The following is a 17,989-nucleotide window of genomic DNA, read 5'->3' as shown; positions in this document are numbered from 1 at the left end:
CATTTTTAAGTGCGCACTTCCCTGTCAAAAGTAACAGGTCTATCCCTTTAGAGCTGCACTTTGCGAGGATTTATGCTGGGCTACTTTGGCTCTGTTCTTCTAAAACCAATGGGGGCATGATGGAGGAGAGAGGAGACTGGAACTAACGTAATCTTCTATTGGAACAGCTTAAAGGAGACATACGTATTGAATTGCATGAGCTTTTAAACACGTTATCGACCTTTTCTTTATCACTGCATGTTTGAGTAATCCTGTGTTCTCAGAAAATGTCTGTTTTCACCTACCCCCTATCTCCACAGACAGCTTACTTGTGATCATAAACGCCGATCCCGTGGGTGCCGAGGGGCCAGAACACCCTAGCATCCACTTTAATTTCCCCTGATCTTAAACTGACTATATTTTTGAGACAATAAAAATAGCGACTGACAATATTTGTGTCTCTTTCTCTTTCTCTGTGAGTCATTTCAGTCACTGTGGATCTGGGGCTTTGTGTTTTTTTTCCCTTGTGTGATAATAGTTACATCCTCGACTGTGCACAAACAGAGATAAGAAATAAAATCACCTAATGTCCTATAAGTCTAAACCAGGGATCTCCAACCTTTTGCGTCCGGCGCTCTATCTTTACAAAATGAAAATGCCAGAGAGCCTACTCATTTTAGCGGTTGCAAGAAATTGATTCGATATAAGAGGGCAAGCCTTAAATCTAAAGTTAGATGCCTATAAAACATCAAGCCATTACCCATTTATTAGTGCACAAAGGTCAAATTAACACATTTACAGTGGCAATTAATCAAATTTGAGTTATTTAGCACAATATGTATAATTCAGAAACCCTTTAGCGAGCTACTTGTAAAGGCGTGGAGAGGTATTGGTAGCTCTCGAGCTACAGGTTGAAGACCCCAGGGTTAAACGAACACTATTCGCTCAAGCCAAATATGTTCATTTTGTCTTCTTATGTGCTTTAACTTCTTGGGTTCTTTTTAAAGACAATACAGTAAAGTCATACAGTAAAGAACTGTCACTACCAACACCGGTAACAGTTCTGAAGTTGGCTTGCAGCAAGCAGCCAAAACATGTCAACAAGGTAAATACACTTTACTGTATTGTCTTTAAAAAGAACCCAAGAAGTTAAAGCTATTCACTAAAACTCCAATGAGCTCTATTCACGCTTACGTCACAAAACCAGAAGACGTTTGGAAACATGCAGATGACGGCTTCCTTTTGGCTCTGTAGCCGATAGTAACCTGCGATAGTAAATCTGGGAAAACTGAAAAAATGACCCGGTTTCCTTCATCTAGATGTCATTGTATTCTTTCTTTTTTCCTTTTATAAATTGCCTGTTAATTTGTGTGGCAAAAGGAAAAATCTAATCTGTCTGCTTGAAGGGAGGAGCTAACTACAATGAAACTACTCTGAAGGTCTAATAAGAACCCACACTCAGTGCAAGTTCAATAGGCTGTAAAGTGTAAACTGTAAAAAAAACAAACAAAAAAAAAAGTAGATGTGTTAGTTTCAGAGTAGTTTCATTGTAGTTAGCTCCTCCTTTCAGGCAGATATAAGGAAGTGTTCACCAGCGTCTGACCAGAACTGAAGAAGCAGCTTGGATGAGCTGCAAAACACATTTGACCAAATAAACTTTTGTCCAGTTGACAAATTGAATTTCTCCTTTTGTCATGGATTCTACCTGAATGACTGAGGGATTTTACACACATTTATTTGTGTATTATAATTTGTCTAACTTAATAAATACATAAAAAAAAACTCCATCAAAACAAACTCCATCAGCAAAACACCCCTCTGTCACAGAAAGAACACTCATATTCCACTGAGTCATGTCCTTTTTAAGTCCGACAGAAGCTGAACCGCATCAGTGCACAATAGCGAGCAGGTTTTTGAGCGCTCAGTTTATGCAAATTAGCCATGCGGTTTTAAGTTTTCTTTCTGTAAAATGTAAACAAATATGCTCAAAGCTGTGTGTATAGGGAAGGTTTGCGGACACAGAAATGACGTGTCTGGATGCAAATAATTTCTGATACAGTGATACGATGATACGCTGATTCATTTCAGTGTAAACATAGCCTAAGCGATCAGAGTCCTGTCACTCCATGGAAAGCTTCCGCAGGTTGTGAAGACGCTGCTGCTGAATCCACAGTTTTATCGCATGCCCACTGTCGGGAACTACACCGGAAGTCGTCATCCGCATGTTTCCAAACATGTTCCGGGACGCGTGAATAGAGCATAGATCCTATACAGTCTAATTGGGACATTAAGAGCGAGTCCACCAAAGAAAGTGAGATAAGGACGTGAGGAAGTCCAAACAGACAACGTCGCCAGTAAACACCCTGTGTGTGTCCGCCACAACATGGAAGGGGAGCGCACGAGAAGCACGTGGAGAAAAGTGAAATGTCTTCTTAAGTGTGTACAAGCGTGCACGAGCCACCCACCACTTGAAAAAACATACATCAGCGACTATTCTTGCAATGATCCCCAAAAAAACAGTGATGAAAATCCACTGCTTGCTTCGATAAAAAGAACAACAAAAACTATTAGGTGGGTCTAGCAACAAAACAATCCATTTCTATTATAGTTACCACAATTGTTGCTTTGAAGACTTTTGTTTTTTTGTATTTTGTATATCTAGCTAATATCTAGTAACCCCTCTAACATGTAATTGTAACCAAAGTTTTGTGATTGCTGTGTGGCTGCAAAGAAAGTCCTCCAAAACAAATCATGAAAACTTTTTGTATTTTTATAATGAAAACTTTTGTATTATTCTTATTAATCTGAAAACATTGTTCGCAAGTTAATAATTAGAGCAACATCACGACGAGTGCTGCTGCTACAAGGTTAGGACTTGGCTGTGAGCTGGAGCTTTTCATTTGAAGGAAAACAAGTTGTGAAGACAGTGAAACAACTTGAGTGCAGGCGGCAGACGACACTTTTCATTAAAACATACGTACAAATTAAAGCACAATTTGAGGAAAGTGCATCATCTTATTTAAAGAATGTTAAACTAATTCCCCATAGACAACAAATGGGACGGTAAGTGAAGCTCCGCACTCTAAAGCTCAAGTCGCACGGGATTAGTTTTACCCTGAGACGTCTGTAAAAATTAAAAGACCCCACGACGTCTGAGTTTTCTGTGTATATTTGCAACGGATCAGTAAACTACCTGTTTTTATAGACGTTATTCCAGAAATGTTGGACTGATAAACCCACCAAAACAAGACCTTTTCATTCATCGTGTCGCCAACATTGCTTTTATTTTAAGTTTGTTTTTAGCAGAATAGCATTAAACACCGTGGTTCTAACCGCACTGATAAGATCGGCGATCACAGTAACAACCACGCCATCAGATTTCTCATGAAACAGCCACAGTGTTTCTCTTTTAATTCTTTCATGCTCATAAGGCCCCGTCCACACTAGTACGTATTCGAGTCATTTTCGTTGTGGATGCATTGTTCGTCCACACTAATCCAATGGAAAATAGCTCCAGGGACGGAACGATCTGGTGCCGCCAGCTCCCATACTCGAATTCGGCACTGCGTGGACGCTTGAAAACGTTGATATGCTGAAGTAGGTCTATGCGCCGCGAAGTAATTCACTGCCAAAACGCTAAGAGCCTAGAATATGTCCATTCATATATACAGTCTATGCATATGACCTGCAGACGTATAAACTCTGAAAAGTTTAATATGAACCATCTCCAACGCAATAGAAGCACAGAACAGACTCACCATTAGCAGAACACCCCTCTGTCACAGAAAGAACACATATATTCCACTGAGTCGTGTCTTTTGGTCCGACAGAAGCTGAACCGTGTCAGCGCACAATAGCGAGCTGTTTTTTCGAGTGCTCAGTTTATGCAAATTAGCCATGCAGTTTTAAGTTTTGTTTCTGTAAAACGTAAACAAATATGAGCAAAGCTGTGTGGATAGGGAAGGCTTGCGGACACAGAAACTACGTGTCTGGACGTAAATCGTTTCTGATACGGTGATAGCGTTAAACACCGTGGTTCTAACCGCACTGACAGCACAACAGCGATCACAGTAACAACCACACCATCAGTATTCTCATGAAACAGCCACAGTGTCTCTCTTTTAATTCGTTCAGGCTGAGAGAGCCAGTCCAAACCAAACTTTACAAACTTTGCACCAAAAGCTCCAAACGTCTCCATAGTTTATTGAACAGAAAGTTACCCTTACTAGGAAATGTAAAAGCGGGCAAGGTACAAACCCGAGGCACTCCGACTGAATATATTTCTTCATCTGTCGTTCTCCGTAGTTTATTTGTTTATTTATTTATTGGATCCCCATTAGTCTTGGGGTAAAGACTATTCCTCCTGGGGTCCAAGTTGGCATAATTTACAATAACAATAAAAGGTTCACACATAAGCTCATACAGTCCTGCTTCATAGTACTACACTACACTACTACAACTATAATATACCCAATAAATTACAATGCATAACTAGTGACTAAATATAATTATATACAATTTCCAATATATTTCTTGAACATTTTCTTAAAACTTGGTTTGTGCTTGTGAACAGTTAAGGTTTGGGGGAGCGTGTTCCAAAGCACTATCGCTCTGGACATAACAGGTCTTTTCAGATTTAGTCCTGGGCAGTGGAAGTAAAAAAAAATGACCCTGTGAAGCTTGTGATAAAACCATGCCGATCACTAGAGGGCAGTAGTTGTGCTAACAGGCTCACTGGTCTTTGTAAAATATATACATTTTTAAAAAACAAAATAAGGCTACGTTCAGACTGCAGGACTTAATGCTCAATTCCGATTTTTTTGTGAAATCCGATGTTTTTGCGAGGTCGTTCACATTTCCAATTAACTGTGACTTGTATGTGACTCCAGTGTGAACATTAAACGGCCCGAAAGTGTCCCACATGCGCACTGGAGACACGATGACGTCACCCGCAGCGAACGTGCTCTGTGTTTACGGAAGTTGTCTAAACATGGAGGCGAGCACTGAGCACCTGGAGATTTTAAAGTTTCTCTTGTACCGGAGCCAGAACATGAACAACTTACTTGTTTTAAGGAAGAGATTGAGAAGGAGAAGGACGAGGTTTTTGGCCGTGGTGTTTTGTGGGGCAGCGGCAGCAACGTCCATTGAAAGGAACGTGTGGATGTGGAGACGTAACCACGAGTGGTGAGTGGTGATGTGCTTCACTTCAGTAACAGGGAGTTCACTAATTAATTTTCGGCTACTTCAGCGCAGAATAGTGACGTTTGTGGCTTGTTGATAATGTGTAGGTGGATGAATGCGCTTTGGTTGTTCAGACTGAAGTCGCATGTCAAAAGATCAGATATGTATCGGTTTTAGGAGCACATATCCAAGTGGTCTGGGTCGCATTTGAAAAAATCGGATCTGTGTTGTTCAGACTGTCATTAAAAGATCAGATACAGGTCACAGGGGCCAAAAAATCGTATTTGTGTCACTTCAGGCTGCAGTCTGAACGCAGCCTAAGACTACAGGTTAATCTGTCCTAAAAGTAAACCAGGATAACAATAGAGGCTCCATGCTGCTGGTCCTCGGTTGGGTCAGTTGGTATGTTTTTTACTTTTTAGTTATAGAAAATGCGATAACTGGATTAAAGTACAATCCATGGAGAAAAAATATGGTTGATTTAGTTCATATTTGTTACAATACGTTCACAAATCACTATTAGTTTCAATGCACAGACGAAAAACAGGCCAGTTTACAGACATAAGCATTTGTATGAGTACCGAGGAGCTTGCAGGAGATTGCAGAATTACAGAGGTAAAATCCAAGGGAATTTTTACACACATTTTTACACATGGACGATTCCGTAATTATTATAATTTACCAGGGGACACCAAGTAAAACAAACCACTTGAAAATAAGGCAAGAGATAGAAAAGACGCACAATTACACTAATAAACGTTGCGATGCAGATTCGCACGGAACTAGTGTTACCCCTGGACGTCTGTGTTTGGCGAAATATAGTTGGTCATTTGCAGCGGAATTTATACGTTACAAATTATAGACGTGGCACATTCGGACAGATCACTAAAGGTCCACAGGTAATACGAATCCCGTGTGAATAGAATCACTTGAGGAACTATGAGTTTGCAGAATTACAGAAGTAAAATCCAGGGGAGTTTTTACAGACACTTTTACACATGGACGATTCCATAATTATTACAATTTACCAGGGGACCCCAAGTAAAACAAACCCCTTTCCAATAAGGCTAAAGCTCTATTCGCACGGGATAAGTACAACCTGGGGACGTCTGGTAATTTGCAAATTACCGCTCCACCTCTGTGTTACTTGCAGCGCATTCACACGGGATAAGCAAAGTCCGTAAATTATTCTATTTTACTGACACTGACTGAAATTGAAAGAGAAAAGAACATGGAAAGAAAAGAAAGAGATAGAAAAGATGCGCAATTACAACAAACACTGAGATGCAGATTTGCACAGGACTAGTATTATCATTGGACATATGTGTTTGGCGAAATATAGAAGGTCATTTGTGGCGGAAATTTTACTTTTCAAATTACTTTACAAGATCTCAGGCATCCTCCGCGATTATCACAAATCACCAAAGGTCCACAGGTAATAGCAATCCTGTGTGAAGAGAGTTTAAGACAACCAGAATGGGGGTTTCGCAAAAAGGCTTCCTGACCAGCCAGAACCAAACACTTTGCAAAAGCTTTACAAAGACGAGTGGATCTGGAGCTGTATCCTGTCTCCCTGATTTCAGAGATTGCGATTGACAAGCAGATGAACAACTCAGAGAGAAGCATGCTCTGTTCATGTGGCTGCTTACATGTAAAAAATTAGAAAAAACAGACTGAAGACTAACGTAAAGGACTGAGAAACTGCACGGATTTTTATCAACAATCGAATCAACAGTCGAAGCACCAAGCTATGACTTATCTCAGGTAAAAGAAGTTATATATTTTGTTCTGAATGCTATGAGAATGTAGCCTGTGTCATCAGCTGGTTTCACTTCGTGGAAACCGTCTGAGGATTCGTTCGCTCGATGGTAGGCAGGGACTTTTTTATTTAACCAATCGCTGCTATTTGGTCATGATGTGTGTAATGCGCTGCTAAATGGACAAACTGATATATTAAAGCTTTTCCCAAATCCTGTAGGAAGAAGGTCAATAACGTCTTTCCCCTTGATAAACTTCACCAAACATTCTCTTTGTTTTGGCTTTAAATCCTCGATCTCAGGAATCGTTGCCAACACAGAATGTCTGGCTCTTCGCTGATTGGCTGGTGCCCGAATTCGCACTTATGGGGTCCTGACCTAGTCGCTGGAGAGAAATTAAATTGAGCGGAGGCATTAGGTGGCACCAGCCTGACTAACGAGAATGTTCAAGAAGACATGTTTTCTGCATTTGAGGGACACGGGAAACAAATAAGCAGCTGTGGTTGGACATTTTCAAGTTTGGACAGAGGTTTTTCACGCTCTGTGGTCCGATTCTAGACACTTCTGGTTTCGTACAGATTGTAGAAGAGACTGGCTGCTCAGGCAAGTGAAACGGGCCTATATTTTCTTATATCAATACATACGCTAGAACACTGCAACAAACACAAATTCGCAAGTTATGAGTGCTGAAAAAATTTGTAATTAAGCAATGAGGTTATTAACAATCAGATACAATTACTTTTTATTTTTTATCATTTGCTAGAGGGTGTCACTATCACTACCATTAACCTGGAAACGAAAACATGTCAGCGCTCCCATTATAAAGAGCTGTTTTGTGCTTGTTAGCATTATGTTTGTCCCAGACCTGAGCCCGAACTCAAATTACCTCCTCATCAAAACCACGAGTGGCAATCAGTGTCCACTGTGTCACTCTGAATTCATATTTTCAGCTTTTCAAGAGACAGGACCGCATTTGGGAATCGGAGCGGAAATATGATGATATCTCTGTTCTCAGGGGTAAATATGATAAAATTGTGTCGTAAAAAGTTGTGTTGACGTCAGCTGGACGTTTCCAGCCAGAGCAACACACATTTTATAGAGGCAAGCAGGTGGCAGATTATATACCGTATTTTTTGGACTATAAGTCGCACTTTTTTTCATGGTTTGGGTGGTCCTACAACTTATACTCTGGTGCAAATTATATTAAAATTTTCACACTGACAGCCTCGAGAGGGCGCTCTAGGCTTGTGTGTCAGTGTCTGCTTCTCAGATTACTCCTGTACCACTGTCACTTGACTCTACTGTGCATGTCTCCTGCAGAAAGAGCCTCTGTCTTGTCTGTATCATGTCAGTCTATCGCACCATTACTTCTGTACCACTAAAAATGTAACATTTAAACAAACTTAAACAAACTGAATACAAATGCCTCCAAAAAGAAAATCATATTTTGCAGATTATTTTGCAAGTAGCGAAATATGCAGCTGAAAATGGTAATCGAGCAGCAGAAAGAAAGTTTGGAGTGAGTGAGAAACTTGTGACACCGGGAGGGTGAACCATGCAACTTTCCTGGAAGTCGTTGGATGGATCAGCAAAGCCTGGACTTCAGTGACAACTGAAACCATCCTGTCGGGATTCAGAAAGGCTGGAATAATTCTAACTGGAACTGATGCTGAGTCTGACGACAGCTACACAGAAGAGGAAGCGGTGCTCCGTTTACCTCTGGAGGTCGCGAAGTTGCTCAGAAGTGACACCGAGGATGAAGAATTCAATGGATTTAGTGATTTGGAGTGAGATGGAGAGTTTGGTAAACTTGTTCTGTTGTTTATGTTATAGTTACCTGAAGAACTGTTCATATGTGACGTTAACAGGCTGTTGTTCTTTGTTCTATTGTTATTACTAGAACTTGCCTTTCAAGATGAAATGTTGGTTCCTGGTCTCTGATTTTATAAAATACATTTCCCCCAAAAAGTGCGATTTATATTCCTTTGTGACTTACAGTCCAAAACATACGGTAGCTCACCTTTAGTAATCTAATCTAATTTATTTTATTTTTAATAGTTATATTAGAGACGATACGAACAATAAATGACATTTAGACATTTTGACTTGAGGGAACAGGGAGTGCATACATCAAATTCAATAACATTTTAATTTTAATGTACTTTAATTTTAATTTGTTTAATTTTTATTACTATTATATATATTTTTTCACACATCGTTTCCCTTTACATTTGTGTTTCAGCTGCAGATGAAGAGCAGAGAGTCATATTTTCTAATCTTTGGCTTTTTGTATGACTCACCCATTAACCTCAAACGTTAATATCATTTAATTCAAGCGATTGCACACAAATGTTAATTACTGAACGATTTAAAATAAGTGAAAAGTGAAAAACCAATTAATTGAAATGCTTCGGTATCTTTGACATCCCAGGAACATCTCGAGCCACAGTGTGTCTGTCCACAGAGTGTTCCAGCTCACCACGCTCACAACGACGATACAAGTGGATTTGTATGGAAGTCTCTCTCTGTCTTGTCTGTCTTTTCTCTCTCTCTCTCTCCCTTTCTCTGAATTTCTCTCTCTCTTGTCTTTGACTCTCTCTCTCTCCCCTTGTTCCTTCTGTCTCTCTCTTTATGTTCATTCTCTCTCTCTTCTTGTTTCTTCTGTCATTCTCTCACCTTGTTTGTTCTCTCTCTCTTCCTCTTTATGTTTCTTCTCTTCTCCCCCCCGATCCCTCTCTCCCCTCTTTCCTTTTTCCTCCTCTCTCTCTCTGTCTCTGCCGTTCCCCCTCTCTCCCCTTGTTCCTTATCCCTCTTTATGTTCATTCTCTCTTTATGTCCCTTTTCTCTCTCTTCTTGTTTCTTCTGTCATTCTCCCCTTGTTCCTTCTCTCTCACTCTCCCTCTTCATGTTTCTTCTCTCTTCTCTCTCCCTCTTCTTTGATCCCTCTCTCCTTGTTCCTTCTCTCTCTCTCTCTTCTCTCTTCCTCTTGTTTCTTCTGTCATTGTGTCCCCTCGCCCTCCATCTCTCTCCGCCCTTACTCCTTCTCTCTGTCTCTCCTTTCTCTCCCTCCCCTTGTTCCATCTCTCACCTTGTTCCTTTCCTTCCCTCTACCCCCTTGTTCTTTCTGTCTCTCTCCTTCCTTGCCTCTCTCTCCCCTTATTCCATCTCTCTTGTTTTTTCTCTCTCCCATTGTCCCTTTCTCGCTCTTCTTGTTTCTTCTTTCATTCTCTCCCCTTGTTCATTCTCTCTCTCTGTCTCACTCTCCTTGTTCCTTCTCTCTCCTCCTCTCTCTCTCTCCCATTGTTCCTTCTGTCTCTCCCTCTACCTCTATCGCTCCTTTTATGTTACATTCTCTCTCCATTCATTCTCTTTCTTAATGTCATTTCTCTCTCTCTCTCGTCTTGTTTCTTCTGTTCCCTTGTACTTTATGTTCATTCACTCTTTATATCCCTTCTCTCTCCCTCCTTTATCTTTCTCTCTCTCTCCCCACCCCCTCTCTCCTTCTCTCTCTCTCCCATTGTTCCTTCTCTCTCTCTTTCTCACTCTCCCCTTGTTTCCTCTCACCCCTTGTTCCCTCTCTCCTCTTGTTCCTTCTCTCTCTCTTTCTCTCTCCCCTTGTCCCCCCTCTCTCTCTTTCTCTCTCTCCCCTTGTTCCTTCTCTCTCTCTTTCTCTCTCTCCTTATTCCCTCTCTCCCTTGTCTCTCTCCTCTCTTCTCTTCTCTCTCTCCCTTGTCCTCTCTCTTCTCTCTCTCTCCTCTCCTCTTGTTCTCTCTTCTCTCTCTCTCTCTCTCTCTCCCTTGTTCTCTTCTCTCTCTCTCTTCTCTCCCCTTGTCTCTCTTCTCTCTCTTGTTCTCTCTCTCTCTCCCTTGTTCTCTCTCTCCTCTCTCTCCTTGCTCTCTCTCTCCTCTTGTTCTTCTCTCTCTCTCTGTCTCTCTCTCTCTCCTCTTGTTCCTCCTTCTCTCTCTCTCTTCTCTCTCTCTCTCCCTTCTCTCTTCCTTCTCTCTCTCTCTCTCCCTTGTTCTCTCTCTCTCTCCCTCTCTCTCCTTGTTCCTTCTCTCTCTCTCTCTCTTCTCTCTCTCCCCTTGTTCTCTTCTCTCTCTCTCTCCTTGTCTCTCCTCTCTCTCTCTCTCTCCCTTGTTTCTCTCTCTCCTTGTCTCCTCTCTCTCTCTCTCTCTTCTCTCTCTCTCCCCTTGTTCTCTCTCTCTCCCTTTGTTCCTTCTCTCTCTCTCTTTCTCTCTCTCCCCTTGTCTCTCTCTCTCTCTCCCTTTGTTCCTTCTCTCTCTCTCTTCTCTCTCCCCTTGTTCCCTCTCTCTCTCCCTTGTTCCCTCTCTCTCTCCTTTCTTCCTCTCTCTTCTCTCTCTCTCTCTCTCTCTCTCCCTTGTTCCCTTCTCTCTCTCTCTCTCTCTCTCTCCTTGTCTCTCTCTCTCTCTCTCTTGTCTTCTTCTCTCTCTCTTCTCTCTCTCCTCTTGTCTCTCTCTCTCTCTCTCTCTCTCTCTCTCCTCTTGTTCCTTCTCTCTCTCTCTCTCTCTCCTCTTGTTCTCTCTCTCTCTCTCTCTCTTCTTTTCTTCTCTCTCTCTCTCTCTCCTCTCTCTCTCTTCTCTCTTCTCTCTCTCTCCTCTTGTTCCTTCTCTCTCTCTCTCTCTCTCCTCTTGTTCTCTCTCTCTCTCTCTCTCTCTCTCTCTCTCCTCTTGTTCCTTCTCTCTCTCTGTTTCTCTCTCTCTCTCTCTCTCTCGCTGTCTCACACCCCTCCTCCAGCAGCTCTCCGTCTCTCTCTCTCTGCTCTTGCTTGTGTCCAGTCCACAGAGGGGAGAGGAGGGAGAGTGACTCAGAGCCATAGAGCCCGTGGCAGTGATGTCGGCGTTGGCGATGGCGATGGCGTGGGGGGCGGGGCTGGGGTGCAGGTTTGCAGACAGAGGACGTGTGGTGAATAGTGCGTCTCCCAAACCTCCACAAACAGCCTTTACCTCCACAAAGACCACGTCACCGTCAGAGGACTCCAGCTCACACTCACAACTCTGACTTTAAAGATTTGGGAAGAGAGATGAGGTGGACTCTATTATACGTGCTCAAATGTGGGTCAAAAAAACTGTACTTCTGAAGCAAAAATGATATGAATGATGAACATGAACACTTTAGAACAGCTACACATCCAAAAAATGCCTTAAAAAGTACAAAGACTTTTTAAGGTAAACCAAAAGTTGATTAAAAGACACTATATATATATACATGTCTATATATATCAACTCTTGTTTTCACCGCTCCAATTGGTCTCTGCAGTTTTCTAACACAGAAGTAATTTGACCTACAGTATTTTAGATGAATATTGCGATTTAAAATGTGCAAAATATAACATCATGATCCACAGGTGTCAGAAATGATGACTATAGGGCAGACACAAGTGCAGTGGGCCTCATTCAGGAATCTTTTCTTATAAAATGTTCGTAACTTCCACTTTAAAAAGATGGTAAGAGAACTCTGACTTTCTTTTGCGGCTAACTGCTCCTGGATTCTTGTCGCCATTGCAACAAACTTTGTGCGAACTGCGAGGAAGATATAGGTCAAAAAAAGCCGCTAAGAACTGTTGCGTTGGTGGAGTAAACAGCGTCTGTGCGGCTTGCGTCTGTGGACTGCGTGACAGGCGTACGTAAACCACGTACCGGCGGCGCAGGCAAGTCAGTTACGCTAGAAACGTAGTTGGAGTTTTTAAATGACAGTTGTGCCGAGTTGCGCCGAATTCACCAACACCAGCTGCGAACACCTTTACGCTCATTTAGATTTCATTAAGATAGAAAGTGAATATGTATTTGGTTAGAAACGGAACTTATATGACCAAAGTGGGTTTGGTATTATGACAAGTGAAAGTGCGAGGGAGAGAGTGAACGAGAAGGCCAGGTGGAGCGTGTCTACAAACTAAGGCTTACAAACATTTATGGAATTCACAAAACTTTTTCTTAACTGAAAATATTCTTCTGGAAGAACAAATCCTACGAACAGTCAGGAACACTCGTAAGAACAAAAAATCTACTGTTTTAGAATATTATTACTCTGATACTGCAACAGAAAATTCTAATTCCTCCATGACTGTGAGTTTGAGAAATAATTTTCTAAAAACATTTTACAATGTGATCCAATAACATTTGTGAGGGTTAGGGTCTTATGCACCCCTAGCCCAGCCCCCCTCCCTCGCTATTTTCTGCAGGCCCGCACTCATGAAACATGCGATTAATACGATGAGAGCAGCAGTTTATTTCAATAAGTTTATGACTTAGATCTTCCCTCCCTGAGTGTGTTCATGTGAGTTTGGAGATTTGAAATCGCTGCTGAAGCTGTATAACAGACATAGTCCACGTGACTTCCTCATCACTCTCTCCCTCGCACGTTCATGTGTCATAACACCAAACCCATATTGGACATATTTGGAGGGCGCCGGTGTCGGCGGCAAGGTGGGGCATTTGAGGGCCGTGCCCCCCTAGCGGCCACTAGTGCCCCACCCCCAGCACAGGCCGTTATTATTACTGTTTTAAAATGATTTTGATTGACGCATTTCACTTCGGGCTGAGGGCACAAACTTTACTGTGACATCAATGACATCACAGTCTCTGTTTATTTAGTGTAGTGTGATTGGACAACTGTCCTGTCACTCACGTCACGTCACGTCAACCTGCTGCGTCAACGCATAGCAGCTTCACGATTAGCGGCAGCAGCGACTTTAGCCTGAAGCTCCACACAGGAAATGGCGAGAACAGAGTCAAAGACACTGACAGACCCGCCGCCGGGACGCTGCAGGGGCCGGTACATTCTCTGCCGGAACCCGAGACAGTCGCTGCAGGGACTGGGGCAGTTGCCACCGGGCCGGAGCTCTCGCTGCCGCCGCCGGGGCCAGGGCAGTCGCTCGCTGCTCTATCCGCCTTTGCCCGCTCGTTTCTGGGTGTAAAAGTTTGACCTGAGCGTAGCGCAGAGGCATAATTCTACCTGGTGTCCTGGTGCTGATATGGACTGACCGTAACTTTCAGATTTAAGTGGGAAGTGGGATTAAGACTCATTTTACAACCGCTCGTGCACTCGGCTCCTGGACCTCGCGTCACGGACCAGACTGGACCAGGATTTGGACCAGTTTCATCTCTTCATATTGGACAATAGACTTTTGGAGACAGAACCAGTGGGACAGTGGACAGAGGAAACACTCTGCTTCAGTCTCTGGAGAAGGTAAGAGGCTGGTTTTCATTAGTTTGCGGCAAATCTGAACATGGAGCCTCACAGGTAAATAGTGTTATAGTGTTAATAGTTAAATAGTGTTATAGTGTTAATGGTTAAATAGTTAAATAGTGTTAATAGTTAAATAGTGTTATAGTGTTAATAGTTAAATAGTGTTATAGTGTTAATGGTTAAATAGTGTTATAGTAGTTAATAGTTAAATAGTTAAATAGTGTTAATAGTTAAATAGTGTTATAGTGTTAATAGTTAAATAGTGTTATAGTGTTAATAGGTAAATAGTGCGTAAATGAGCTCGTGGGTGTGTTGGAGCTGCTCTGGTTGTTCTGTCGTGTGCTGTAGGAGCGGCATCTGTGTTCATGTTGTGATCGGAGCCTCTTCTTGTAGTTTTGTTGACGTTGTTGGGTCTGGGTGTGAGCGGTGTGTTACGTTGTGTTGTTGCGTAAAGTTTGCGCTTGGCTGTTCATTGTGCTCTGACCGATATTGTTCAGCCAATAGTAACCAAGATGTCTGTTTCTGGTGTTTGCTATAATACTTATATATATATATATATATATATATATATATATATATATATATATATATATATATATATATATATATATATATATAAATGTGTTTCTCACCTTCCACGGTGGTAGGTCTTCTCACCCTCATTGAGCTCGGGTCCTCTACCAGAGGCTGGGAGCTTGAGAGTTCTGCGCAGTATCTTTGCTGTTCCCAGTACTGCACTTTTCTGGACTGAGATGTCCGTTGTTTTTCCCGGTATCTGTTGTAGCCACTCTTCAGTTTGGGGTTACAGCCCGAGTGCTCCGATCACCACAGGCACCACTGATGCCTTTACTTTCCAGGCTGTATGCATATATTATTCATAATATATATTTATAATTTTGGCCTTGGTGCCCCTCCCAAAAATTATACCACCAGCCGCCACTGGTCCTTGTTTTAGTCCTGGTTTAGTCCTGGTTTAGTCCCGGTCCCTCAAGTCTCAGGTCTCTAGGACAGGACTGGATGCCGTACCCTCGCGTACCACGCCCACTACAGACCTGGTGCTGCCCGATGCGTGGCTATTTCCTGCCCGGTTGCTTCTTTCATTGATGTTGTTCAGGCGTTGACGAGGCTGTTATTTAATGTTTACAACCAGTGGCAGGCCTTATTGTTTTTTTTTGTTTAAAAAAAAATAAATTTCCTTTTATTATTGTCTTGTGTGCGTATCGTCTACCACACAGCCTCAACAACTATTGCAGCTAATAATAATAATTTTAACACAATTATGATAATAATAACAACAAATAATTAGCCTAATACTGTTTAAGAAAAACGTGTTTGATAGCATGTCTGCTGTGTATGACTCCACCGCTTTAAAATATTTGTCAAACGGCAGTGCCCCCCCTGCTGGTGACCCACGCCCCTCTAGTAGATGTGCTCTGACGCCGACTCTGGAGGGCGCTCAGAGGGCTCTTATAACCAAATACATATTCATTTTTTTACGTAAATGAAATGTAAATGAGCGTAGAGGTGTTTATAGCTGGTGTTGGTGAATATGGCGCAACTGTAACTTAAGGAATCTGGGTGTTTAAGAACGCTTAGTGAATCTGGCGCAGCGTTCTCTCTCGAACTTATGAAAATGATTTAAGAAAACATTCATGAATGAGGCCTAATGATAAAGTGTTTTATCATCCGAGAATCCGAGACTTTTTTTTTTTTTACATTGTACTTTGCCATGGACTCTCCAAAAAGTAAACTGACAAATGTTGAAGTTGAAGCAGATCATTTCTGCCAGTGATTAGACAACAGAAAAGTTACATAGTCCTGCTTTAAGAGAATGCTAAAAGAAAAAAACAAAAAAAACAAAACAAAACATAAAGGAATAGATTAAAACACAAACAAATAACCTGATCCAGTTTTCTTTTATGTGGTAAATTGTTTGAGTTATTTGTAACCAAACATTCTAGTCCCAGCCAAGATTATTTTGGCAAGAGCAAAAGTACAAGTACCACTGCAAAACAGGATTCCAGTTTTTCTCAGGTTCATAAACTTTTGTTCAAAACAGTTTTCAATGTCATGCACAAGGAAAGGTTTCGTCTAAAAAGCAAATACTTTCTTGTTTATTTTAAAGCTTTGCACCTTTATAAATTAAAATCACAGAAATGTTAGAGAAAGAAATAGTTCATATGGAATAACAGAGAGGTCTTTTCAACCTCTTTGAGTCACGGTTGAAAAGATTTTGCGGCACCCTATCTGCGAAAATTATTAAATCATAACTTTTGAAGGAATCATGCAAGACTTTGATTTGAAATTCCATAAACATGACCTCTCCGATCTGAGGTAGACGTGTTCAAATCAAGTTACAAGTAGTTAGACAAAACTTTTTTATGCTTTAATTTAGTGTTTTAGTCCCCAAAAAACAATTATCCAATCAGAAGTCACAGTGTCTCATTTGAGTTACTAGTTTAAAATGAAAAATGGTAAACTGTACTGTAAAAATATGGTTCATTTAAGAAAATGGTGACAAATATGTCTGAACAATTTGGAGAAAAACGTCTGATTGTAATGTTTTGACAAGCATTGTTTTCAAAAATTCAAATTTAAAAGGCTCCAGAAATATTGACAAAAACACTAAAATATGAAGCAATACAAGAATCACTTTTCAGAACATGTTTGTACAGATCTAAACTAGACGGTTAGCAGTTTTATAAAGAATTTGTTGTCTGTGGAGGAAATTATGGTACTTCAAAAACTGCATCACTGCATCTGTTCAAACTGCAATTTTGATTTGATTGTCATTAATCTTAGACCTCTAGCAAATGATGTCTAAGCCACTGTCTGATTCTTTAAATCTGGCAATGGTGAATATTCTTTGGTCCAGGACACTCCAAATGGTAAATTATTCAATTAAATCATGTGTGAATCCGTTAACTCATTTTTTTTTTTTTTTTTTTCAAAGAACATCTGGCAGTCCCTCAAGGCACTCTGGCGTTCCTGGCACACTGGTTAAAAATGAAGCTAATATAATTCTTTAGTCTCATACCTTTGTTGTCCCTCAGGGTGAAGTTGAGGTTGCTGGCGACAGGTGCGGCCAAAGAGAAGTAGAAGCGATGTCCAATCAGAGGTTCGTCCCTGTCCACCGCGCTGATGGTCTGGATCACCTGTAACCACGGAAACCAAACAACAAAAGTCAGTCAGATGAAACCACGTAAACCGAACAGCACGTGTGAATCATCTGTAACTATGAAAAACAAATTGTAAATGTCTGTTCACACCAGAGTGTCAAAAAACTCCCGAGATGCCTCTATTTGGACGTCTTTGCATTTGAGTTGAGACTTCCCCGACACGCATCTTTGATGCCGTGGACGAACGGGAGAAAAATACTTGACGCGTATCCGTTGCCCTGGAAACAAGTGCCCGGTCTCTTTCTTTTCCCGAAACGATGGGAGACCAGGCCGAGAGAGACTTTAGTGTTTTTATGACATAAAACAGCAGAGGAGATCGACTCGACAACTGCGGCCAATATATATACCTGTATACTCCACTAATGACACTGATTCAGTCCTTGTCTAGTCTCGGTCTAGTCCCGGTCTAGTCCCGTGTCTAGTCCCTGCCTAGTCCCGGTCTAGTCCGGTCTAGTCCTGGTTCGGTTCTGGTGTAGTACTCGCGATCGGCTTGGTGATTGTGGCGAATATATTTATGCTCCGCTATTGTTTGTGGCTCTCGCTCCGGTTCTCAGGTTTTTCTCTTCCTGATAATAACGTCGCTACGTGTCTGGATACTTGTCCCTGATTGGTTGACGCGGTCCATCTGATGCGAAAAGTTCAGCATTTTGAACTTCTGACGCTGACGCCTTGGACGCGCATCTAGAG

The 17,989-nt window shown here is 41.6% G+C and overlaps 1 protein-coding gene across 2 annotated transcripts in view; it reads right to left on the bottom strand.

The window, feature by feature from the left end:
• cdh7a (cadherin 7a) overlaps positions 1 to 17,989 on the bottom strand; it is a 406,174-nt gene that overhangs the window by 45,536 nt on the left and 342,649 nt on the right. For both annotated transcript variants that reach the window (XM_020930759.2, XM_055150893.1), the window contains one exon: positions 17,161 to 17,278. In XM_020930759.2, coding sequence (XP_020786418.2) covers positions 17,161 to 17,278 — 118 coding nt within the window. The remainder of the gene's footprint in view (positions 1 to 17,160; positions 17,279 to 17,989) is intronic.

The sequence above is a fragment of the Boleophthalmus pectinirostris genome, unplaced genomic scaffold, assembly GCF_026225935.1.
Source record: "Boleophthalmus pectinirostris isolate CB_2022bp ecotype Guang Dong unplaced genomic scaffold, ASM2622593v1 HiC_scaffold_15, whole genome shotgun sequence".
NCBI lineage: Eukaryota > Metazoa > Chordata > Actinopteri > Gobiiformes > Gobiidae > Boleophthalmus > Boleophthalmus pectinirostris.
This window is presented reverse-complemented; position numbering and strand designations above follow the sequence as displayed.